We start from the raw sequence: 27,252 nt of genomic DNA, 5'->3' as shown, positions 1-27,252 counted from the left end.
TTTAACTGAAAAAATGCCCTGAATTCTACAGTCTTATATAAGGTGTGAATTGAAAGTTAACATTAAAAATGTTAACAATCTGGGAGTACTACCTGGAAAACTGTTCATCAAATGATGTTAAAATGAAAAACACGTTAAAAAAACATCCTTCCTCTGTAAATATACGAGCAACTTTTTTTATTATAATGGGTATATAAATGTCCATGTCACAATTTATTAATTTTATAAATTATTTATTTTAATAAGACAAAATAGAGTATAATTTATTAGCAGAATAAACAAAAACCTTTATAAAAAAAAAAGTTTATTCATTTACTTACCTATTTTTTACGTTTACTTAGATAAATATTCAATTATTGGAAACAAACAAAAAAATATATATATAAAGTAATAAAATGCCAAAATAAGTACTAAAAAAAAAAGATATGAAAAAAGACGTAAAGAATTGTAATGTAGTTTCAAAAAAATCCGTCAGAAAACGCAAAATATCCAAAAAGATTGAAATAAAAAATATTTCTAAAAAAATCCGTCAGAGAACGTAAAATATCAAAAAGATTGAAATTAAAATATTTCTAAAAAAATCCGTCAGAGAACGCAAAATATCAAAAAGATTGAAATTAATAGTTCTAAAAAAATCCGTCAGAGAACGTAAAATATCAAAAAAGATTAATAATAGTTCTAAAAAAATCCGTCAGAGAACGTAAAATATCAAAAAAGATTAATAATAGTTCTAAAAAAATCCGTCAGAGAACGTAAAATATCAAAAAAGATTGAAATGAAAAAATAGTTCTAAAAAAATCCGTCAGAGAACGTAAAATATCAAAAAAGATTAATAATAGTTCTAAAAAAATCCGTCAGAGAACGTAAAATATCAAAAAAGATTAATAATAGTTCTAAAAAAAATCCGTCAGAGAACGTAAAGAACGTAAAATATCAAAAAAAAATTGAAATAAAAAAATAGTTCTAAAAAAATCCATCAGAGAGCGTAAAATATCAAAATTTACTGTTTTTTAGTTTTGAAAAAATCCGGCAGAGAACGCCACTCAACAGGCAAGTTAAACAGTGGTTTCTAAAATAATCACTAGGTAGCACTGCTGTTAACCTTTATGTATACGTCAACAAAATCAATTTTTCTTTAGTATGATTTGAGTGACGGAGGAGGGTAGATCGCTCGTCATTCCAACTAATCCAGTTTAACATCACATCTCTCAGACCCATAATATCCTGTCTATAAATATTTGTCATCAATTTTATGAAAGTAACCATCAATTAAAAAAAATATTCATTTGTCTAAAATCATTATCAACAGTTATGATGATATACTCGTAGCTCTGCTCTACATTTAACTTCACAAATTTTTTTTTTATAATACCCTGAAGAAGGTAGCAAAAATTACCGAAACGTTGGTATAAAACAAAAAAGTTGTTTTTATTTAAGACCGCACCTCGATATTCAACAAAAATCAATTATCAACAATTGTATGAAAGTATCATTAGAAATATTCTCGTCCCACCCTCCCGCCCTGCGAAATTCACTTACCTATATAGTCCGGGTCTACTTTTGCATAATCGACAATGAAGATCCATGTTTTTGCATTTTTCTCAACAGGAAACAATTTATTTCAGCTCACTTCCGGTATCTTTGTTCAACACTTACCTAATGCCATCTAATTGCCATAATGCCTTATTTGAAAAAAAAAACAGAAGACGAGTAATTAAAAGAAACAAAGAAAATTAATAACAAATCAATTTTAGTTCATGCTGCCTCTTCCAGGAAGCGGTACAATCACTGTTTATACTTGCATTTTTCCAAAACCATTCTTCTTTTATCGTCATCCTCCAAAAGTTGTTCAATGAAAATCTAATTTAGTTACAAAATAATATTTAGGGAGGACAATAAAAACTCAAAAAGTTAAGTTAGTTAATAATTAACTCGTTATTTATTTATTTTTTTAAATTACACTTTTCTTACAATCAATTTGCAATTTTAAATTACCATAGAAAAACCTATAAAGAAACACTTACATTTAACTATTCTGGTGACTCTCTAGACCTATATTAGTGCCACCTTACATGAGTGTTTATTATGAATAATTAACTTACTTTTTACCACGTTACATGTTACCTATTTATGTAATTTTTTTTTTTTTTTTGACAATCTACTACACATATTTCTATTTATTAATTACATAACTTATTTTTTATAATTGCTCACTATATATACTCACACACACACAAATGTTCGTATAATTAGCTATTTATGCATTTGTGATTGAATTTGAGTGTTCTTATACGTTTTTTTGTTTGAACAGTTGATCTGAGATGAACAAATATGAATGTTCATATAAGTCCCCTGTATAGGTCTAGCGAGTCTAAATGGTTAAATTACCAAATTGTTACATGAATAAATCACGACTAAACAACTAAAAAATCCAAGTAACGACAAAATATTTTCAAATATTTTCTCTCCATATATTTTTATTATCTACTTATACTTTGTTTTGCAAGTACATATGTACATAATTAGTAGGCATTTACTGATGAGGTCAAAGTATAAGTAAAATAAAGTATGTGCAACTCTTAATGATCTAATGAAAATTGCATGTATTTTTACATTAGTGATTAGACTATAACACTATTAGTTAGAACTATGACTAGTATCATTCAAGTAGCGCTTTTTATGATAATTTTGGTAATAAAGCATAAGTTGGCTAGTTTAGTTTAGAGTAATAATATCATAAGTAATTACACAACTTTGCGGTGTTTCCTTAAGTAAAGTTATTTACTTATAAATGCATTTAGTGTTTATTCCAAATAATTTTTTTTTTAACTGCCAAAATTTGGATTATATCAAGTTATATATTGTTTAATAAAATTATTGTTTAATTGATTAATTAAATAAAAAACAAAAATATTTTAATTTGAAATCTAATTAAATAAATTTAATACTAGTTTCTACTTATTTCACGTTGAACCTCAAGACTTATTGTCGTTAGATTTTAATATAAAGTTCTATCTGTTTCAACAGATACTATTCTTTTAAATTATTGTATATTACAATATATTTACAACATGCTCTTTAAATGAATTTATTCGCATTTACAATGTTACAATAAAAAAAAAGGCCATTTTACGTTTATTCTTAAGTTAACAAATACAGATATTCTTAATAACTTATATAAAGAAAAAATAATAATAATAAAGATAACAAAAATAAACGGAATAAATGCAGAAAATTTGGTAAATTTGTGAACGAAATGACAAGCTGAAAATAAATAAAAAAACGAACTAAAATTTTAAGATTTGATTAGTTTTCAAAAGAGAAGTGGAAACCTACCTTAGTATATGAATACGTTGATTTAAAAGAAAATAATAACATGGTTAGTTATTAAAAACTAATAAGCGCTTTCTAGTGGAATAAGTGTGAACTAAGCATAACCGTTTAGTTCCTAATGTTGCCGTTAGATCGTGTGGACAAGTTACTTCTTAAGTTAGTGGTGTACTGAAGTTTTTTTTATTTGCTTATTAGCCATATTTTATTGATGTCCTTAATTAAACATTTTATAATGTTATTGTTGTAATATTGTTAGGCAGCAATAATAAGAAAACATGTCAAATAGAGACGCTTTACAATTTATTTAATTTAATCTACCATTTAGGCGAAGAGTTCGCAATACAGAACTTATTGTCACTATGTTTCATCACATTTTAGGATAACAGCATTTTAAATTAATAATAGAAACGCTTTACTTTTTAACGATAATTACAAACTCTTACTTAAGTAAATAGGTGCAAAGAAGGGAATACTTTTATTTATAATTATATTCAGTAGCACAATCTGGATAAGGAAACGGAAAACATATATGTGGTTAGATCTACTGCGCTGGGGAAAAAAAACATCGGCACAAAATCTTTATAGATTATTTACTTTTCCTTAGTTTTTTATCACGAATTAAAGCGTGCATTAGATATAGGCTTACAGTTCTCGTTACCGAGAAGTAAAACCTGAGATCTGGAATAAGACGGTGTCCCGAACAGATTATTTTCTGGCTGCAGTTAACCTTACGGAGAGAGAACATAATCAATAGTTTCCATCTAGCCAGGATGTGTAGTTTAAGTAAAGCAGTTAACTTATACTTCTTAGTTAAACATCCTGCGGTGCTATTTAGCTTTACACTAGAATTTCATTCCTTAATTTCATTTAAGGAATTATATAAAACAATTTACCAAAACTCTGTACAATGGAAACAAATGGCAAGACAGTGTAAAAATCAGACAGTATAGTGTCTCAAAAGTGGATGTAGCGTTACCAAATTTTACCTGTTGGCAAGATATCCAGTCCTACAGTGGAACAAGTCGTCTAAGAAGAATGAGGAATTTCGTTTGTAAGACGATAATAATCTTATGACACGCTAAATATTCTCAATATTCTCAATGAAGAAGTTCAATAAAAAACTTTTCTTAAAAACTCTACTTAAATAAAGTTTCTTGGATACATTTTTCAATAAAAACAAGAAAGTGTAATAATAACAAATAAATAAAACCAATACCTTCAATATTTTTTAATACCAATACATTTAAATACCTCTAGTTCGCTCTTTATCGGATTACCCTGTAGTTCGGCCTCCACATTTCGATAAACACAAAGATAAAGTAAGAACAGGTTCAAATCAAATTCATAAAACTGGCCGGCTACAATATTTTTATATGTATTGCAACCTTTTCATTTGTAATAGTCCATTCTTCCTCACTTAATTGATGTTTGCTGGGGGGCTGTAAATATTGTATCTATGTTGGGCTAACTGTTGGTAGCTAAAATCGTAACTAATGTGGTTGTTAGAACGAGTGCTTATGTCCATTATTCGATATTCTCCAATAAATAGAAAAAAATCTTTTTTTAAAAAAAAAACAGCATAAATATGAAACCAACTTCTCACTTTAACACCTGTTTTAGAGATGCCCTTCTTAAATTAATAATGCATTACTTATATAACAAAAGTTACACAACCTTTTTAAATGCTTGAATAGGAAAATAATTGTTTTATTTGATCCACAATACTGGATTTAGGGTACCTTACATAGATGTAACCAGTAAGGTGTAACACAATATTTTCTAGTTTATGGTTATCTTTCAAACTGTTTTGCAATTAATTATACACTTAAAAAATAAAATTTATAAATTAAAATAAATACATATGTTAATACTACTTCTAACAGTTTGAATAAAATTGAAAAAGCATGTTTAATTCAAGAAGAAAAAAAACAAAAAGCAATACATGAAAAAGCCATTTGCTTTCTTGAATGGCTTGGTCGAATTAAAAATAAAAAAATATCGCCCCCGGGTGGGCTCGAACCACCAACCTTTCGGTTAACAGCCGAACGCGCTAGCCGATTGCGCCACGGAGGCCGCTGCTAAAACGTGATCAACAACATATATTATACCTTAATATTCTGCCATTTTTATTATTTTTAATTATTCTAATAATAATAAAGAATCAGAAGGTCTATTAGGCACTCTTAAATTCTATCACCAAATTATTAATTTATATATGAAATTACAAGGGGCCAGTTTGTGAAACATATTTAATGTAGAATCGTAATTCAATTTTTTTTTTTTCATATTAACTTATTAAAAGTCTTATTCTTTTTGCAACAGTATCTAATTCGATAAGAAAGGTACTTTAATAATTCTAATTGCATAAAAACGTCAGTTCTGATTAAATATTGAACTTTCTTTTATCGAAATTCACATTCTAATTTGTAAATTTTCTTTTAACAAAACTTGTAAAGTTATTTCAGAAAATGGTTATTTAGTACAAACAATGCATCACTTTATTCTTAAACTAAGTTTAAGTCAAACACTATTAAGTTTTATGCTCGGAGTTTTTAAATTCCTTCATTCTTAAGTATAATTCAAAAAAATGTTTACCAAAGGCGAATTTAAAATTTTTGTTGATGGGTTTTGTTGGAAGAAATAAATGATTATGTGAGGTTGTTAGATTGAACCAACTCTAAGTCAGTAAAAAGGGTGAACTGGGAATGCTGCGCTCATTCGATGTAGGATATCTCAATAAGCCTAGAGAAACTTCCGCAGTTATTACAGAACTGCAATACATTTATGAGGAGAGGTTATTAAGAGAAGGAAAGTTCTCAGACATTCAGGCGGCTCTGCCTTTTATGATAAAACTTGAAAAAGCTTAAAAAAAGTTTAAGAAGCCTTACGGAGTAATTTCAAGGTAATGTGAGACTGACTGACCGAGTAAACACAAGCAAGTCAACATTCATCTTGGGTCCTCAGTTAGGATTGCCAGAAGAAGAAGGTATTAGTATGTATTAGTTCCTCGAGTGTAAAGGACTCATTGAAGAGGCCAAGATTATCTGAGGGTTTTACTGCCCCTAAGATGGATAGATAAATAGACGGAGTGGCCAACGATACGAGGAATCGTTGACCGGTAAGAGGAAAAACGAACTCTCTAGATCCGCACATGCGACTGATTTCGTTGTATTCCTGTCATTTATTCCTAAAGATGTTATAATAATATTAGCTCCATTTTAAAGATATATTTATCTTTATTTATTGAATAAATCAGCGAAAATGTTAAATGAATAAAACGAACAATTAAAGGAAAGTGGAAATGAACTTTACTTTTGGAGTTATCCATGTAACGAGTCATCAGGTAGGCATTGATTTTGGACACAAGCACTGACTATCCCCATTTCCGGTACTTATTTTACAAAGAACGTTATCATATTATCAGTCCCTGTTTAAACAATTGAACAATTATTTTGTTTTAATTGTTTTCATTCGAATATAATTTTTTTAATCAACATACGTAAAATTAAAATTACTTGTAGTTTCCACACCTTATCTGGTCATCATTCCCCTCTTCTGCAGCCATTAAACCTTTTGTAGTATCTTCTAAGAGTGTGCCTTGTCATGCGCTCAAGTGAGTGGTCAGAAAGAAATTGAAAAGTAATAAGTAAGTCGTGAATTTAATTCAGTAGTTTCTTTTTCAACCACCTTTCTGTAAAATGAATGAAAAATAAATCTTATTAGGTCTAGTGTTCTTCACTATAATACTAAAATATCGTACCAAATCGATCTTATTGGGAGCTAATCGGGAGACCACTCAGAAATCTAAGGCTCACCGCGGGTCTCTTCAGAACAAATAAACCCAAGCATGTTAACGAGAGATTGTGTAGGTTTGTCAGAGAAAAAGGTACTTCTTGTGTTGAGTTCTTAGTTCCTCTTGAGTGCGAAGGGTTCACAGAAACCACCTGAGGGTTTTAGGGCCATTCACGTAGATAGACAACAACCGTTTAAGGGGAGAGCGATTGCCTCCTCTGGATCCACACTTGCGGCAATACTCCTCCTAAGATGAGATAACATTAAAAGACCTCAAGTGAAAGACAATATATACATGATAGTATAATGTATCAAAATCGACTTACTCTGAAAAAAGAAGTGATTTGAAAGAAAGGTTCTGAAACTATTAAAGTTATTCAATAGTTTTGGGTAGTTTAGTGAGTGGCACTCAGTGTTTGATAGTTTAGAGAATAAATGTAAATATTTCCAATACAATTTTCCCCTTCAAAAAAAAAACTCAAATTTCGATAGTCTCCGTATCAAGTCGTTAATTTCCGCTAGTAAAATATAGTAAAATCGTCGGCAGACAGGTGTTTCCCCCACCTGTATCTGTACACATGCATGGAAGTCAGCATGCCTTTTGAAAAGGATACACCTCCTTTCTCTGTTGTGAACGCCACGTATGGTTCAGTTGTTATTAGCACATCTCGAATGTAGTCAATCGGTTAGTTGTTAGCATCTGTATCCGTTTTCTAGTTAAATTATGAATTTACAGGAGAGGTTTATCAATTACAGGTTAGTTTAATATTATTTTATTGGTGTTTTTGTTTTTAAAAAATATTGTAAAATGTTATATAAAGTTTGTGGGCGAGTGTAACGCGGCAATACCTAAAACCCTCCGCAACAAGCCCTTTACAATGAACCAGGTAACAATGCGACTCGAGATGCACCTGAAAAGTCAGGTGCTTTGCCTAACGAATCTGAATCATCTTTTTAGGAACTCTAAATACCGATTTCTACTTCTAGTCTCTATCTCTCTCTTGCTCTCTCATGAAAAAGAGCTACATTATAATTCGTTGAAATATTAGATAACTTTGTGCAAAATTATTTAGTATTTACTTAACAACAAATTTTTCTTTTACTTGGAATTTATACTATATCTGAAAGCCTAATTCCTCCATCCAAACAGTTTCTTTGTCGTTCCCATATATGGATTCTAGTAGGGCGACCATACAGGCCTACGCCACCGCGACCCAATGGATTTATTATGGCGTTAAGTATGATTTCGTAATTTGAAAAACACCTTGATAAGAGAAAGTTAGAAGAGTGTTCATACCTGTTATTATTTCTATTGCAACACAATGAACTGCTACCAAAAAAAAGATGTACTCTTCCTTTTTAGCATTCTAAGGCTATTTTTCCCAAAAATCCTTCGATGAGGATGGACTTTTTTTGAAAGAATTATTTCCAGCTACAACTGAGCAACAGCCCTCTTGATAGTTTCGCCCTATCTGATCTCTTTTTGCAGAGAATGATGTCCCTTAAAGAAGTTTCTTCTAGGGTACTTGCGTCTTTACTTGCGCCCAACTGTAACAAAATTTAAAATCATTTCCAATAATAAAAATACATATTTAGCTATTCAACCACATTCCAGCTTATATATACATAAAAAAAGGATAAATAAAAATTGTTCGCAATGAACCAATTGGGTGCTTAATAATGCTAGTCAATAAAGTCACAGAATGTAGCTCGTAGTTGCACATTAAAAAAGAGTCTAAAACCATAAAATAATTTAATTTTATTAGCATGATTTAATCGGACAAAAATTTTATTGCCACTGTACACAACACACAAGTGCACTCGTTAAGTTTTGTAATCTGTATTCACGGAGGATAATAGTGTGTTTACAATCGATATCAAATGTACAAAGAAAAAATAAAAAAGTCCGGAAATTAAATCTTTCAGTCTAACTGACTAACCTTCATGGAAATTTATATTATGCATAGAAAGTTTCACTTATTATTGACTAATTCTATTCTAAAGATACCTAACGAATTGAAATAAACTAAACTTATAAGAAGGCCGATGATGAAAAAGTTGAGTTTAGTTCGTGCTAACTGAGCAATAGCCCCTCTTGATAGTTTCGCCCTATCTGATCTCTTTTTGAAGAGAATGATATCCCTTAAAGAAGTTTCTTCTAGGGTACTTGCGTCTTTACTTGCGCCCAACTGTAACAAAATTTAAAATCATTTCCAATAATAAAAATACATATTTAGCTATTCAACCACATTCCAGCTTATTCAACCAGGCAATTCCAAATATTCAGGGTTGAATATTGCATTATCAAATCTAAGAATCAAACAGGTAATGTTTATTATGTGCTTCTGTATAACCTTCTTCAAATAAGTGAAGGTTTTGTTTAATCAGCTGAGGAAAACCTATTAATCGAGTTATAATTATTATATATTATAATCGTCAGCAAATTTTTATTCTAACTTAATCAAGGAAACAACTAAGACTAACAAAAAACAAATCTTTGATGTAATGCTCTCATACTATTTCATCTTTTATTTACATTTATTCATTTTTATTTATTTTTTTGTTTTAGTAAGTTTTCACGGAAAATAGCTTTTTTTGGATCTATTTTCGATTGTTTAAAAAGAATTGATGTGAACAGAGAGGCGTGTCTAGATTACATTTTTCAATCAAAAACTAATCGGTTTATACTACAACACTATTAATTTTTTTAATGCTATTATTTTTGAAAATTTGTTTAAAAAATAAAAAATGATCTGTTCAGGCTGTAATATAATAAAATAATAAGAGGCAATTATTATTTTAATAGTACTTCTCAGGAATCCTAATCCTCGATAAATCTAGGAATGTTAGTCGCAAGTAAATTCAAGAAGAGAGTGATACTGTTTAGACATCCTGAACGAGAATTAGTAGCAAAAACCAGGTCTTCCACGGTATTCAATACATAGGGATAATGATGCGAAAAACCGCCCGAAAATGTTTACAAGGGAATCCAGCAAAATGTGATCCCTATTACGCGCAGCAAAATGCCTCAACAGTGCATAAAACGCTGTAGGAATGATGGATAGAAACCTCAGTCCAGAGGCAGCAAACAAAGAGTGGCGATCATTTGGATGACCGTACTTCTTAAGTGTCTGGGGGCAGACTGGGGAGATACTCGTACCGCATGAGTCTGAGAATGGATAGCTTGTTGAGGTTTGTCAGGAAAAAAAAAAAGGCATGTACCATTTTGTCAGAATGGACAGCCAGTGACCACTCTGAGTTTAGTTCTTTGAAGAAAGGAAAACGCATGCGCTCAAGCGTTGTCCAAGAGACTCTCTTAAGACTCCCCAGTAAAATCAACTTGCTGGTTCCTCTGCCAGACATAGAATTTCAGAATGCTGAGAACAGATACATACTATATAAACGTGGAAGACTTAGAGACAGGTAGATTAGTTAAGATAGTACTATTAAAATTCATATTATAATCATTGGAGAACAAGTTAAATTTTTAATGGTAAGGGGCAAAATAAGATAATACGATTATCATTTTTGTTCCAATTTAAAAAAACAAACATAAAATAGTCTTTTTTATTGGCCAAGGGTAGAAGGCGTTTCCAAAACAGTAAGCATCTTTAATATCTTGCATTCCCAATTATGTTACCTGATGCCTTTCGGTTGTGTGTCGAAAACTTAAAACTGCTAGAATTACAAAATTCTTAGCTTTCATTTTTATCAAAATTTGGTAGATAATGAAACACACATAACTTATTAGTTACCTTATAATTAGAGAGCTAAAAGATGAACTTAATTTGCTAGTTTCGAAATAGCAACTTTAAAGCGAATTATAGACAAGTTTCCTAAATAATCTGGGATTTTTACATATATGTAATTATTTTTACAAAATAATTTCATACAATAAGCACACAAAATTTGATGCATTTTATAAATAAAATATGCGACTAGAGTGAAGTAACGTGAGAAAATTTCTTTCGATAATAGTTTTTCTTATCTATAATATTGCTTTTCATTAGTTTTGAATAGTTTTTTTAAACACTACAGCAGTTTAGGAAATTAAGAAGTCTGTAAAATTCTAGTTTGGAGAAAGTTTGTATGCATGCAGTCCAAGTACTACGGTTCACAATCTAGCATCTAGTGAGAGGTTAACGCCTGCCAGGCCTTGAGTCGCCCCACCTCAACCAGCCCCAGTTTTGTGTATATTTTTTACTAAATAATTTGATTATTTAAAGCTTATTTTATTTAAATCTATTATCACTGTAATTATAGTGAATTGAATGAATAGTTTGGACGGATAATCGACACACTTCATGGTGTAATGCGAAAGGAATGTTGCTAACCTTGAAGAGTCTGTCTTCAGCTTGCAGGACGACCAGCAGACTGCGCCAGTGGTGGGGAGGCTACTCACATTGTTACAACTATCATAGTCTTTCCTTCTTACCACAACTTTTCTGATTCACACTGTTATTATTCATAGATTTTCGTCGTAAACATTTTGGAATTATGTTCTTCTTTTATGAGCAAAATTTTATTTCTTATTCACATTAAACTTTAACATTGGAAATATTAATGCGTCATTATAATTTTTAGTAATAATTACCGTCTTTGAAAGGAAGAAAAACTATTGCCAAATTGTCATAATTATTTAATATTTTTTGCCAAGCATTCGATCTAGGGACTAGGTCATCTTTCAGGGCTTATACTTGTTGACAATTAGAGTACCTTAAGTTCTGACTGTTTATGTAGAGTTAGTTTTTAGTTGGACTGTTTCTTGCTTTGGAAAAGATATTAACTCATACGACTGTTTCTTTCAATTACTTCACTTATAAAGACTTAACTTTATAAAACTTCTGAGACTACCTCTATTGTATAGGTTTAAGGCTAGATTATGAATTTGGATTGGACGGGATCAATATTTCTCTTACAAATGTTTCATCTAATCTGAAAGAATCTTTCGACACTTGTAGTAAAAAAAAAATGTGAAAGGGAAATATACTTCGACCAAGCAGATGCAAGTATGATAAATTTCTTTTTCTTTCCTATATTCTCTTAGAAAAATCGATTAAGACTAGTCGAAACTATCCCTAATAAACGAAATGAGTGATATGCTAATAAATAAGACATATGTCAACATTTGATGTTTTTTTATTTTTTCCTGATAACAACGAGGGCTAGCAGAAATAAGATGTCGCACCTGCAGCAGTATTCCAGGAGTTTAAAAAAGATTTTGAAAGAGTTGGGTTTATCAATTAATAACGGGGAAAACCAAGTGTATGGTGACTTACAAGGCACAGTTAGCGTACGTAATGACATAATTAACCTAGATTGTTTGTTTTTGAAGATTTGGTGGAATTTACACACTTTGGAGATAAAATAAAAAGGTTCTAGGAAGGGATTATGGGCAAGAATAAAACAGTAAGTAATAGGTGGACACTAAATAATACCGTGGGATTATCAAAGATGCGATGTCGAGAAGGCCGAACTGTTGTTATAAAGGCTGCCCTCAAGCCTCTTACCTATACTTGAGAATTTAAAAGTCTCTTAAATATTACGGGAAATCATGATTATGAGACGGATTTTCGGCGAACCAAAAATCAAGAAATTCCATGACCTTTGGAACATACTTTAACTTGATTATGGGAACAAGTTTTACTGGGTGGTGTAAAACATTGTGATGGGAATTTCAAGAAAGATATTCTTTGCAACCCAGAAGGAGCGAAGTGGAAGACTTTATCGCTCGAGGTGGCAGTAGTGTAACAAAAAAGAAATGCTGGGTGTAAGGTGCTGGAGAAAGTTGGCTACAGATAACTTAGAGAGAGACAATTTGGGCCATCATACGAAATACAAGACCACTAACTCTGTGGGTCTCGCCCCGATCTAGCTAAGTGTCTATGACCATGTAATTTAGCCTCAGGATATACTACAGTGAATGAGATATTTTTTTTTCCAACCCCTGAACCGATTGTGGAGGGATCTGTCCCTCATAGCCTGTCTGACAGCGCTGAAATCCCTGGTTTGAGACTTGAGATCTTGGCACTTTCAATCCAGAGAAAATAATAAAACGCCAAAACGACTGTTGGCAGAACCTTCTGGATCCTTTTAAAAAAGAGAAGTGTTCCCTTTTAGATTTGAAGACGCATCTTTTCGCTTTGCTTCCTGTGGAACCCAATGATTCTATATCATCCATGATCTACATCAGAAACCAATTTCAATACATGAAAATCCATTCAACAAAGTTGTACTTTAGGCAGACCGATTCAGAGTAGAAATGTTAGTTCCAGAAGCGAAAATAATATAAAAACTGAATAGCAAGTTAGAGTTGTCTTAGTTTTTAGTTTCTGAGATATTCTTCACTGAAACAGATGAACAACATATGCTCACACATCAACATTTCTCTGACGCATTCAAAGCCAGAAATTGGGCAGAAAACAAAATCGAAAATTCGCAAGATTGCAACCTCTAACTAAGAGTGGGAGATCTAACAAGAGAAAGAGGTTTGTCCTGAATCAGTTCTATGGCAAGCTCTTATTGCACTTGTCGAGTCAATTACCATGCTAGCAGGATTTTTTTTGTAAATAAAGATATCGTGTTACAATAATTTTATTATTTAATGGTATTAGAATTTGTTTTAATCCAAATCGAAACAATATCGATCGTCTTAAAAATTGTACGTTTGTGTGAGAAGTTGTTACCATGGAGGCCAGCGATCAACAAAGCATTGGAATGTTTTGCGTCAAGTGCCGTTGTCCGGGACGGCCAGACGTTACTCTCGCCTAGTGGGATGATCGGCCAAAACGTCCGTCTTAAAGCCATCCTCCAATCCTCCTTCAAACGCCCGTCACAACATCGTGGACTTTAAAGTTTTTATCAATAATGGTGCTAATATAAATTTTCTTTTGCCACGACAAAATTAGAAGATTATAACTTATATCACATACCCTTTGCCCCCCTGTCGAAATTCTATCAATAAAGTGGATAATTATTTCCCGAGAGGATTTTTTTAACTGTCCGTTAAAAATGCAACAATGGAAAGAGTTTTTTGGGGAAACGGTGAAATTTTGGAAAAGTTTGGTGAAACGTTGATGAGGTTTGTACGTTTGTAACTTTATCCATGCAACAGTATTATTTCTAATCACAGCACCAATATACTTATATTGCACCAAATTGCAATGCTTCAATTTTATTGCATTTCAGTTATGTAGCAGCATTCAATAATCCGAATTTTGCTTACGTACACAAAAGTTAACAGTTTTAGGCTGGTCTGTTTCAAAGAAATAATAACCAGCTGGTACTAATTTTGCTCCTTATCAGATTCATTGCCCTTCAATTATCCATACTATACTTATTTATTTTAATATTATTATAAATATTAATATTAAATTTACTATATTAATATGATTAATTTTAATTTATTTAGTTTACTGTTTTCACCTCAGACAGATTATACGAGTATATGTGCATGTGCATTAACTTCTTTTGCTGTTCAAGTTACATATTTTTCCAATTACGTAAGAATTGATAACTATTTATGAAGATATAACTATTCTGGAACATTCCTTCTTAATCATATCTTTTCCTTTTACTCAATTTTTCAAAATTTCATGATAGCTCGAGAGAGCAATCAGTATTTATTTTAATAGTTTCTTTTATTTGCAAAATAATTTCAATGATCGATAATAAGTATTTATTAAAAACTTTAAATTAGTTTTGGCTTATTCTGACCTCATACAAGGTCATTGTTGACGTCACAAAACGATAAAATATCGAAGTTCGTGATACATAAATTATAGGATAATGGGAGAGAAAAAATTAAAATAAATAAAAGAAGATGTTTGTCTATAATATAACTGGCAAGGCCCGATGTTCTTTAAATAAGGAAGTTTTAAAAGTCAAATTGGACATTTAACCTGAAACGTTAAAAAAAATATTGTAAGTTGCACATCTTTTGAGAAACCATCAAAATATTAATTATTCAGAGAGTACACACAAACTTTAGATTGTAATGTACAAAATATACATTTGCGTGAAAGATACAATGCTGCCTCCCAAAATAGGTCTGTGCACTGAATATAGCGTCAAAAGTGTTAAATTTGTCCGCGCGTGCTTATCGTATGACAGAGCTGGACTTCAACTAACTCTGCAGAGTTCTGTGCTGCCAATGTATGTGTGTGGTTGGGGTATTTTGCAGGAACCCAACGATCCTTAATGAACTGGCTCTGCCCGATTAGAGAGTTTAGCAGTATACATAATGCAATTGTGATTGTTAATTAGAATCTGCAACTTATAGTATCTATTGTAGTTTAGCCTCCTGTTCTTGTAATGTAGATGTCTTCTGTAGGTCTTAGAAATGTTAGGGTTCTCCATTTCGGTGTTGAGAGTTTGGCTAAAACCCAACTTACCTTCACAGTCACTATGTGACAGCTGATGGCGTTGCTAATATTGAATGTTGTTTTTTTTACCCAAATGGACGCCAAGTTGTCTGTACAAGTATCTGGATTTCCCTCTCTTAAGGCTTCTATATCGTGACTATTACGGAGGCAGATACGCTGCTGAAGTTAAATTTGCGATTTCAGTAGAAAATATATTTCAAAGTCTTTGAACTCTAGAAGATCAAGTGTGAACGTAGACTGCGCTTTGATTTTCAATTTAATCTGCATTGGAATCTAGAATTTTCGCTGCACTAAATTACTTCCTTGCCGAAGATGGCAAATTAAGAACAATGCTTGGCGAATGTGAATAATGAGACGAAAGTTGCATGTAGTTTGAGAAGTGGGAGCAGAGGTGGCATTCCTGGTGCGCAGAAGAAGTCGTTGACCTCCCAGCTGGTCGAGTACAGATACTGGTGCGCTCAATAATTTTACTTCTCTAAACATGATCCATCAAGTTCATGAAAATTTTGGTTTATCCCGAACCTTTGCAAGTAGCATAACAAAAAAAATCTGATTTCACTCATATCGTTTCTATTTTAAAAATTTTGTCGGAGGTTTCAGGAAATTTAAAGTAGAAATACCCTCAAAAGACACACATTTGTAAAGTCAGTTACCCCATTTTCATACATACATAAGCATTTTAAATTGCCAATTTTAAAGAAATTAAGTTAGGCGAAAGTGTTAATATTTTAAAGACTAGATTCTATTGAGTTTTTAGTTACTATTACTTGCTGTACAAGGAATTGCTGTTTACATTCTGAAGAAATCAGTTTGTTGCAGTTAATCAATATTAACGATCACGTATTATAATCAAGATATTAGATATAAAAGAAAGTTAGAATTTCGTCGTTAGAACATTGTCGAATAAATAAATTAGTAAATAAAGGTGTTAGTCTAGTGCGCAGGCTCAGAAAAAAAGACGAGAAAAAAAAGATAGTTATCCTTGACTACATTTGCCGCCATTATCAGTGATATATCCGTGAACGCGCGAAAATATTCGATGATCTAACTATTTAGTCATCTATGATGGAGATACACAACTTCCACCTTTTGTTTTTCAATTTCCCCCCTCTTAAATATGTTTATATAATTTTATTTATCATATTGAATTGTCTGACTTCATAAATTTTACTGAGAAAAAAAAAATCTTTTGCTTGAGATAAAGTTTTTTTTTATTTTGAATGAGATCTTACGGATACTGTATATTCAAAGACGAATTTATTTCCGAGAAGTACCTCACTTATATGACTAATTTTAAATTCGTTGAAATAAAATTATGAGAACGCTCTCAATTAGTACAAGCATTATTGTATACAAAGAGGTTTACTTTACACTGTTGATTTGCTATGCGATAGCGGTGTAAACAAGGTGCCTGAAAGTGTTTGAATTGTCCTTATAATTAAAATTAAAAACAAAACTACAGTTTCCATTGTCGAAGTCGGAATGACACAACAAAGCGGCACACTACCTTGTGCTTCTGTGGAAAATGTTGATCTATAATGGAACTTATTTTAAAGTCGGACGATTAAATAATCGATAAATAATCAATTTGTTTTCAGGCGGTATTATTTTCCTTTTACTCGGCTATTTAATTTACATCCTTTTTTTTATTTAAGGCTCGAGGATTTCTAAGGTCAATGGCGCCCATAGCCTTTTCTAGTAAAAGTAATACCTAGATAGAGTTTTCTCGTTCAATCACCGGACAGTGAGCTGTTAGAGGCTTTGAAAGAGGAAATCTAAGGGCCGTCAGATCGATCAGTGCCGGATCGGTGACAACAATCGTTCAGCTACCGATGAGTAGAAGATAATAGAATTGAATGGCAACAACCCATTATGGTTAGAGCGTCAGTAATTCTAAGAAGAGTTCGATATCTTTTTGGAAATGTTTTTTCCCTGCAAACATTTAGCGGGGTTAGTTTATTTCAAGAAGTTATCCCGTAATTCATGTTATTATATACAACAGATCTCTGCCCTACGTTTTCTCTGCTGTTAAAGTCAATATAAAGCGGTAAAATCTTCTTTTTCCCGTAAAACCTTTCCGAATTCGCTGCTTTGTTTTTTATCCTTGGCCAATCTAAGAAAACATCTACCCCAACGGCTGATAATAGAGACAAGCATCAAATAATTATTGTTTGCATATTAACGAACATTCATTTTTTGTTTAAATCGTCTAAATTTACATAAAGTACTAATGTCAACGATAACGAAACTGTTATTTTTATGAGTCATAAGTCACTTTAGCAGTTTTTGTTTAGTTTACTGGAAAGATAAACATTCTCAATAGGAATGCTATTGTGTGGTTATAGTTATTTAACCTTCCATACCAGTCTATTTGTAACACCTGTATAGTAAGGTACACGTATCTTTGGTTGGTTACCGCTACAAACCTAATTGTACTTATCAGTTATCACACTACGTTACGTTTTGTAAGTGTAAGTTTTTTTTTTTTTTTTTTAATAATTCATGAATATTATGACAGGGATTCTTGTAGATTAGCAGGTAATATTACAGTAACATCATAATTTGTAGTATTTCAGGAGTAAAACAATTTCTTTGTTAAATTCAAGGTTACCTCAGCAATGAACACCCAACTCCCACTATTGTCTGCCTTAATGATCGCAAGCGCTATAATACCTTTGATATAATATATAAATAAAGTAAATTTAGCAAATATTTAGTAACGAAATCAAAAAAGAAATTTCAAAACTTGAAACACAAGAAGGTCCAAGAAATGCAAGAATGACAAGAGTTTTATCGGGGATATCGGAAATGTTTTTGCCTACCAATGTTCTTTGGTAGCAATGGTAGAGTTTTACATTTTTTTCAGTTTGTATAGTGTCCAGGAGTTTTACTATAAAAAATAAGTAAATACAATTTTTTACCTTTAATTGCATTGCAATATCGTAATTCCTTTCCAATCCTGGTTTTGTAGACAGGAAGGCGAGGCTCAAAATTTTAGCTTTTGTTTCAATTATACTGCAATTATTTCTTGTGGAATGACAAGACGCTACAGCTCCCCACTGCTTGCTGAATAGAGACTAGTTTCACATTCTCACTCTTAGGCGACCTAAACACCTAGAAAAAATGGTTTATGGGTTTAACGAGACACATGATTTTGCAGCCCTTTAATTAATTACAACGGAGAGAATTATTTTTTTCTAATTATCATTCATCATAAGCGAAATAGCCGCTTAATTAGTTGCTGAATACTCTAGGTGCAAAGAATGGATGTACAGAGAGGGACGGTGGTGCTGGAATTTTCGGCCTACGCTGGGCTAAGTTCTTTTCCACTATGGAATTAGTCTATCAAAGCAAGGCAGCAAATATATATATTTTTTTTTTTTTGTCATTTATCAACTCAGTTCGCAGAACTTCTGCATCGATTACAGATAACCGAAGCCGCTTATCTTAGAAACCTTATGATCGATTTTATGAGAGTTGTCCGCTGAATCAGAAATATGACCTTGGTATTTTTACTAACTGTGCATTCTCTGCCCATTAAGAGTAAAAACTGCATTCGTACCAATACTGATCGTTCACGTTTTCAAGTACCTTGACCTATTGTCCACGTTATATCAAACGATAAATCGAACATAATGCAATCTTTTGGTTGGCTAAACAGAAAGACGGTTCCTAAGATTACCTTACAGTTAGAAGAATTGGTCTTAGTTTGGTAATAATAATCCAAGTTTATAGTATTTTAAATGTTTGTTTCAATTATTATTATTATTTATTTTTTTTTTTTTTTATGATTTACGGCGCGTCAACATCTAAGGTTATTGGCGCCCAGAGCTTTTTTCAGTCTCTCTCGTTACAGACAACTCTGTCCATCACCGGACAGTGAGCTGTAAGAAGCTCCTAGGAAGAGAAAATCTAAGGGTATTATTCTTATTATTATTATTTGTTGTTGCAGATCCGGTGAAGGAAGCTGCTGGACTACTACTATCTGCTGAAGGCAGGAAACAAATGTGGCCGTAGCCCGATCTAGGCAGACATGTCGCCAACAGCCGCAGGCTTGGTATTGGTCAGACCGTGCGGAGAAATCACCTGCGCTCCGTATGAATACTGTTCCGATCTATTCTGTCACAAGTGTAACTCAGTCTGCACTAACTCAACCAATGGCCAGTTCGATCATAAAGTGTGCGAACTCAACTGTCAAGGTGAGCAGATCGATTGCAAAGAATTATTTCATTGTTTAGAGAGAAAGGGCGACCATATTGATTTCTGTATTAATCAATATAAATAAATACACACCAGGTTTCTAATGTAGAGAACAAAGAATGTTCAAATCACTGACAGAGAACAGTACTTGAACGACTAAAAGAGCGGGAGAACAAATTACACATTTATCCCATCGCCAGGAGTTATAGAAAAGACGCGGCAATACCACCACGAGCCATTTCCACTTCCGCTTCAAACATGGAAAATTCGCTCCATTATTTCCACCCACATCTCCACAATTAAGGATTGGCTCATTCATAATTCATTCCTAACTCAATATTTCAAAATAGATTTATTGTACATTGTTTAATTTAGTGATTTTTACCTGTAATCTCATCAAATCACCATAACAATCACATATCTCACACCTAATTACACTAAATTACAACACTTAACCCTTTCTGAGATTCTAATTTAATTTACACTATTTTATGTTAGCATCACTCATAATTTTTATTACTTTGTCACAGATTATATCCATGACAAGATAAAACAATATCTGACAGAAGCTGACTCTTTGAAGGCAACAAAAGATCTACAAGGTTACTTAATAATTTTTATTATCACGGATTAATATTGAGGATGACACATCAAATAAGATCATTATTTTGATGAAAGTAAAATGTTTGTTCAATGATTATTACAGAAACAATAGAATGGTTAAGAAAACTAGTGGCAGCATCTTTGGTGATATCGATTCTAGTGGCCGTGGTTCTGGTGTCGCTGCTTGGTTTCTTTTGGCTGCGTTATCGAGGAAAACGACACTCCTGTAAGCGGAATGCCGATGTGGATCTCATGGACCAGAAGATCAATACCGTCTCGGTAAGAATGGTTAATATTTCAACATTTAAATCATTATCACACATATTTAGAAGGTAAGTCTGTGTAACAGTTGGAAGATTCACAGCAAGTCAAGTCCAAAAAGTAAAAATAAAAAATATTTGCAAGATTAATTTGTACCGTTGTCATTAAGCTGCTTCCTTCTTTCAGGGCATGGTGAATAATAACAGCGCAAAAGATAAACCTCTACGTTTGGAGATGCCGACACCTTCGGCGAATAGCAGCACTGCCGCACCGTCTGTGATCACGGCTACAACGCCCATATCCACTAGATATCCTAGTGAAGACGCCACACTGGAATATGGTGCCTATGATAATCAGGGGATGACACCTAGTCCTATCCTACCAGTGGCGGCAGGTGGTTGCAACGGAGGGACAGAAAGTGGAGTCGCACTTCGAGGGGGTACAGGCGCCGAGTCTCCTTTCTAAAGTAACCTCTTAATCTACAATCAGTTGTGATCACTGGGTAAATTGTAAGCTAAGACAATCGATTGGCTGCTAAATTTCAGCAACTTGTCACAATCGATACTAGGCCCTCTGTATTCAAGTCTGGCATTGTAATCAGTCCACGACTAAATGCAAACAAAGGTCAGATCTAATTATTATCGATACTTTTTAGCGTTATGAGTGGAGAAGTTAAATGAAAAAGAGTAATATTTTTTAAAAATCAGAAAATATTCCATGAAAAACTGTTGTGCTAAACTCAACATTAGATTTTATCTCACAAATTTTTATTTTTTGTTAAGAACTACTGTTGATCAATATATATTTAATTGTTTTAATGGAGCTGAGTGATTTAGAATAATTCTAATTATTGTCTATTCTTGTTTCCAGCTTAAAGTTAGAATAGCTAATTAAGTTATAAAATCAGAAAATAATTTTATTATTTTTGAAGAAAATTGAAATTATTTCTTCGAGATTTATTGGCCAGCTGTTCCATGTTAGGTTTTTCTAACCATATTATTATTAATCTTTCAAGATATTTGATGATATATATATGTGTGCAACAAATGTCTTGAATTAATACATTTTAAGTTGGCCTAGAGGTTTTACGCTTTAAAAAAAATAAAATTATATATTTGACTTATTCTATTGAAATGCTTTTAAAATGTAATGCGAATTTTTATTCAAAAAGAAATATCAAATCGGATTTTCTAATTTTACCATTCTCTTTTTCAAAATTAGTAAGAACTATTAGAAAAGGTATCAGACAATTGTCGCAGGACATTGTGTACTTTTCAAAAAGCCATTCGTTGGGCAAAAATTTTCTAATTTTCGACCATGTTGCAGTAAGTCAAGCAAACACATCTAAAATGTTCATCAGTTAAAGTTTAGTTAAAAAAATCTGCATTAATATTAAAAAATTTGTATTAATAAACTCAAATATTTAACTAAAAGCTCCAGTACGAAGTACATATCTACTAAGTGCAATTTCAACCTTTGATGTACAATATGACAGTATTAATTTTTAATGTAAGATTTGATAACAGTAATCAATTTTATAATGTAAATAATTAATGAGATACTTATTTGAGAACTATGAGCTTAATTGAAATTGAAGAGCTTTTTTCTTTGGGAGGGGGGAGAAGGAGCCATAATGCTTTTTAAAATTCTTCACCACTAACTTCTTTAAAGTGTTAAATGTTAAATAATTTTAACTGGGCAAATCAACCGAAGATATACAATCCTTCATTAAGAATTCCGTCAGTTTAAATTCGTCTATTACAATTTTCCTTAATGTAGAATTCTTTTTATATAAATTGGCAAAATCTATCTTTAGAATACAGATTGAACGTAATAATGAAACAAATTACTTAAAGTAAATTAATGAATTATTACATTTTTTTTTTCAGAATTAAGCTGGCTTTAAAGACTTAGTGTTCCACAGTGATTGGTAGATTTCAAATGAGTCGAATACATTATTCGACTTAAAGTGAAGAATAAACACCTAGTAACATTTAGTTGCAATATACAGTTTGGGATCACCGTAAATAAATAACTTCAAATATAATTTATCTGAACTTGATTCGTTACCTTGAAGATCATGTTCTGATAGTTTTTACCGTACCGATGATGATGTTTTGGAAGCCAATGATTGAAAGTAAAGATTTTTTAGGACAGAATAGGGGCAATCTATCATTTCGCTAATTTTAACCGTCATAACATACGTTTTTTGTGTCCGATTTTGGACTTTCCTCCATCTCATAGGTTGATTTGGTGTAGATTATTTGACTTCCTCTAGGTTTCCCCGACTCACTACAATCGTTGGCTCAGCAAAAACGAAATCGGTCAGAAATAGGAAAAAAAAAGCGTGTTACAACGAATAATATTAGCGATACCTAACCAGCACTGCGGAATTCTCATAATGTATGGACATTTAATTTTATTCGAATAGAATTTCACCTTACGCAAACTTTTAAATTATCCTAAATATTAGTATTTTTCAAAACTTACTCTAATTCGGTTATTGTTCGCAAAATTACATTTGAGATCAATGATCTCCTTCCCAATATTTGTAATTGATATTTTATGAATTTTGTTTATTTTTAGGATAAAAAAATGTTTTGAAGGCCTAATGTAATTGTAGTACATAATGCATTCTATCGCTTTTGTTAATATGTTCTTTATTAGCCTTTTTTCGTAAAGGCTTCGAAAATTTTGTTGTTGCAATTTCCATTGTTGTATATAAAATAAAGCTTCTATTATAAATAATTAACGCAGCTTAACAAATACTTAGATTAGGGCTTTTTTCAAATGAATCTAGCAATCAACTTGCACGCTGCTTTGCACAACTTAATTTTGGAAATAATTTCAAGCTTCATATATTTTAATTATATTTTTGATAAGATCACTTCTTGACGCACAATTAGGTGCATCACTCTGAACTGGCCATTAAGGTTATAAGAAACTTTTAATGAAGCAATTATGTTTTTAGACAGGTTGTTTCTATTGGTTTGGTTAATGGAAAACTAAAATTAAGTCTCTAAAAATTAAAAAACAGAAAAAAAAAGTTACAGAAACTGTTTTGGCTTTCAATAACAGTCTTTAATAGCTAAAGAACTTAAATTTACTTGAGTGAATTCTTTTTTCTTGAGCAGAAGTAGATCAATTTTCACAAAACTGTAGCTGTAAAAATTGTACTGATATTCTAACTTCAGATTTAAAACTTTATAGTAAAGAGAAGATAATAGTAATAAGTGAAAAGCAAAGACTGGTCAGTTTGTAGACTAAAATATTGTAAATAATCACTGCTACGTTAACAACTGTAACTTACATCACGCCACATCACCCATGTTTCTAAAAAGACAGCACAAATTTCTGCTCCAAATAGAAAGTAATAAAGAATTGTTGTAGAGGTTTGAAAAATTTATGTAAATAGATATTTTATACTTTAAGATTTTTAATTTTTTTATTTTTTACTTAAAGTAAGTAAATTTAATGAATAAGTTTTCTTTATTAAATATTGGGAACTTAGGGTTCCCAAAAAAGCCGCTCGATGGTTGTTATTGGTGTTGGATAGAATAATTAAAATTATTTTTCTAAATCAAATATATTATAAATATTCTTAGTTTAGAATAATGCAAAAATAATGCTTCCTGGTACAAACAAAAGGGAAGTGTTTGTCCATACTTGCACATTCCTTTTTAAATTTATTATTTTTATTTTATAGCAGACGAGTTACATTTGCGCAAAATATTCAATGTAAATAAATATTTTTTTATAATCACCATAAGTTGCGCTTATTTTAGTTTAGAATGGTCATTCATAAAGATACATACATATCATTATCATATTTTTGAAGGAATCTCTCTTCATTTTAACCTTATTTCTTAAACTAATTAGATGCTTTATTATTTATTAGCATAACATTGTAATTTATCATTTGATTATTTTATCATTAATTTTATATCACTGTACTACTGAATGTTTGCACTTTTCATATAAAATTTTATAAAGCTAAATTCAAGTGAGCTCAAAAAAAGAAAATTTATATTTAGAGGTAGTAAGTAACATGGTAGAGTAGGGCTACATTAATTGAATTAAATAGGGAATATATCTATGAGCTTCTTATCTTGCAACACAAAAAGAATTCTTAATTAATAAATTTAATTTTTATTTAATATGTAATTATTTTTTTTTCTCATAATTAGGTCTGTTTTCAAAGTGACTGAATGATGGAAGAACATTCGAGTATCTAATGGATCTGTAAGGCGACAGAATGTAGACTCACTGTCAGTAATTTATTTCTTGAGCGGTACCAGACTTAAATAATAACTACGTGACAAAACATAAAATTCCATGATCTTATTAAACAGCGTTACCAAATAGACGAGACACCTCCAGGAGTGAATCTTAACTAGTAGCACAGACGAGCTATGTGTTCTTAAACTTCCACTGAGATTATCAGTCCGATTATTTATTCTGATGCCCGCAATTAGTTGCTATAATCTAATCCATGGATAAACTAAGATAGCCAACGAAAATATATTTTAGAGTGAATAAACATGAAGGAAGGCGTTCTTCCCTCATTCCATTATTATATAAAAATAAATAAATTACCAGAAAATAATTGTATTACTTCAGCCAATCATAAAACTCACTGCTGGGAATGACGCACGTAACAAAACAAGCAAATACTTCATAATTATTAGTAATCACGCTTGTAGTACATCTTCCTCCGACACAATGATAATACTATGTATTACAAATATTTTGTAAAATAATATTGTCAAAATTTCTAAAGCTAAAGAGGGTATATTGTAAACAAACGTGACAGAAGTCAACATAACGTACTTTGCCATGAATATTTCAACTGGCTTGTCCGCGCTGCGTGTTAAGTTCTGCACTTGAGATGTCCTGTGTCAATCTCGTAACGCTTTCGATTCTTTTACTTTAAACCTTCTAGTTGATGTCCTTAAATGATACTGGCGGGTATATGAGTCCTTTAAGTTATGTCTTCAGACGACTTTGCTGTTAACGCTATCAATCAGTTCTTCTAGGGAACAGTATCTAGGAGTTTCTTGATCTCCTTGCTCGCGCAGCAAAACATCGCGAGCGATGCAGGAAATAAGCGAAGACTGGTTCACTTCTCTTTTTCAGAAATATGTTTCTCTTTTTACAAAATACAAGCTGATTGAAACAGTCACTATCTCAGTGCTTTGTAATGCGTGCCATATCTGGGAAGATAGCGCTGTTTTGGGGGTGGCTTTTAAATAAATAACATCCTAATCCTCTAATTTATATGAGAAATTCAACCGATAGCGTCCGGAGACTCCACTTTGTACACGTTCTAAAAGTTTAATTGCCTCGCGTTACCCTATAATCTCTGCGCTTCAAGTTATTAACCGCTATACTTAATGGTTTGGACAGTGGAAGCTCTTCTTCCAGAAGATATGACAGAGTACGATATCTCTCCAGATATTGTCTCTGAATGATCCGCTAGTTTCACAAAGTTATACGTCAATATACTACATTCTACATCCCGGAAAGAATATCCATGTGTTCAGTCTTCAATGAGTTGCCTGATAGTTTCCGTCTAAAACATAACAAGAAACTACGCCATCTTTTACGTGAAACCTCCGCTGATTGTTTTAGCTTAGAAGGTGAACTCCTCAGTAAACTATTCGTCTTGGCTTGACTACTACTTTTTCATCATCTTCAAAACGGAAATTCAAATCGCCTAGATATCCAAATGATTGATTCCAAGTTTAGTTAGCTTTGGTTCAGAGCCCGACTATTCGTATATTTTCCTGTACAACGATTGCATTTGCGTTTTTCAGTGTTAAATAGATGTGATTTAAATGCATTATATTTTATCTAAGGGGAATGGTATTTTTAAATCATTCATAGAATATTTTAATATTGTCTTATTAATATAACTATGATATGAATATGATAAATAATATGAAGATAGTAAAATAAAAAGAATTAAAAATTACGCAAATCAAATTATGAAATACTTGATAAATATTAAATAATACTGTATTATAGAAAAATTAAATTGATATTTTCTAAATAAACAAAAAAAAAACACGCTGGGAGATGTATTATCTGGGTTTGATCTGATCACTTAGATTATATAGAAATCTAGTTTTATTACTTTGACAATACAGTATTTGCAATGTAGTATTTTGTATTTTGTTTATAGATTAAGTTAGTAAATACGAGTTCTTTCACTGTAATTATTAAGATTAAATTAAAACATAAATACGTCCAATATAAAGAATGTGTACGTCCTAATTATCAGTGAACTCCGTCCAATTATACTGAAGATTTATAAATTGTAAATATAGATTATAATTTTAGAATTTGTTTATTTTTAGTTAATATATTTAAGTCAACTGACCACAGCTGACTGTAAACTGTGTATCTCAAGCAATAATGAAAAGATCTAAAATGCTTTAATGTATTTGATTAGATTTTATTAGGTTGTTATCATTTTGTTTATGAATATCTCTATATTATGTAAAAAATAATATTTATATTTAGGAAATTTCTATTTTCATCTATGCATTTTATTAATTAGATTTGATTTTATTAGAATAACGGAAAAGATGTTAATCTCCTGTTGGCACAAAACTACTTAATGCTCTATCATTATATCATAGAAATATATAATTGTTTTCATCAGTTTTTCAATTTA

General features: G+C 31.6%; 1 protein-coding gene and 1 non-coding gene across 5 annotated transcripts; one reads left to right on the top strand and one right to left on the bottom strand.

The window, feature by feature from the left end:
• Nucleotides 1–5,332: 5,332 nt before the first annotated feature.
• On the bottom strand, nt 5,333–5,406 carry TRNAN-GUU (transfer RNA asparagine (anticodon GUU)). Its single transcript has one exon. It is a non-coding gene; the product is annotated as a tRNA-Asn (tRNA).
• A 2,309-nt stretch (nt 5,407–7,715) lies between these two features.
• On the top strand, nt 7,716–27,252 carry grnd (grindelwald). Of its 4 annotated transcripts, none has more exons than XM_074117657.1 (5): nt 7,716–7,881; nt 19,462–19,708; nt 20,240–20,311; nt 20,416–20,591; nt 20,760–27,252. In XM_074117657.1, exons 2-5 carry the CDS (start codon nt 19,543–19,545, stop codon nt 21,036–21,038), a joined length of 693 nt encoding a protein of 230 aa, XP_073973758.1. In that variant the 5' UTR covers nt 7,716–7,881; nt 19,462–19,542; the 3' UTR covers nt 21,039–27,252. The 4 variants fall into 4 exon arrangements, with proteins under 4 accessions (XP_073973758.1, XP_073973759.1, XP_073973761.1 ...); XM_074117658.1 differs by lacking the exon at nt 7,716–7,881 and adding an exon at nt 12,417–14,206; XM_074117660.1 differs by lacking the exon at nt 7,716–7,881 and adding an exon at nt 17,860–17,974.

The sequence above is a fragment of the Rhodnius prolixus genome, unplaced genomic scaffold, assembly GCF_049639745.1.
Source record: "Rhodnius prolixus isolate KJV_2025 unplaced genomic scaffold, Rpr scaffold_2, whole genome shotgun sequence".
NCBI lineage: Eukaryota > Metazoa > Arthropoda > Insecta > Hemiptera > Reduviidae > Rhodnius > Rhodnius prolixus.
The sequence above is the reverse complement of the archived record's forward strand: the minus strand, read 5'-3'. Positions and strand labels throughout refer to the sequence as shown.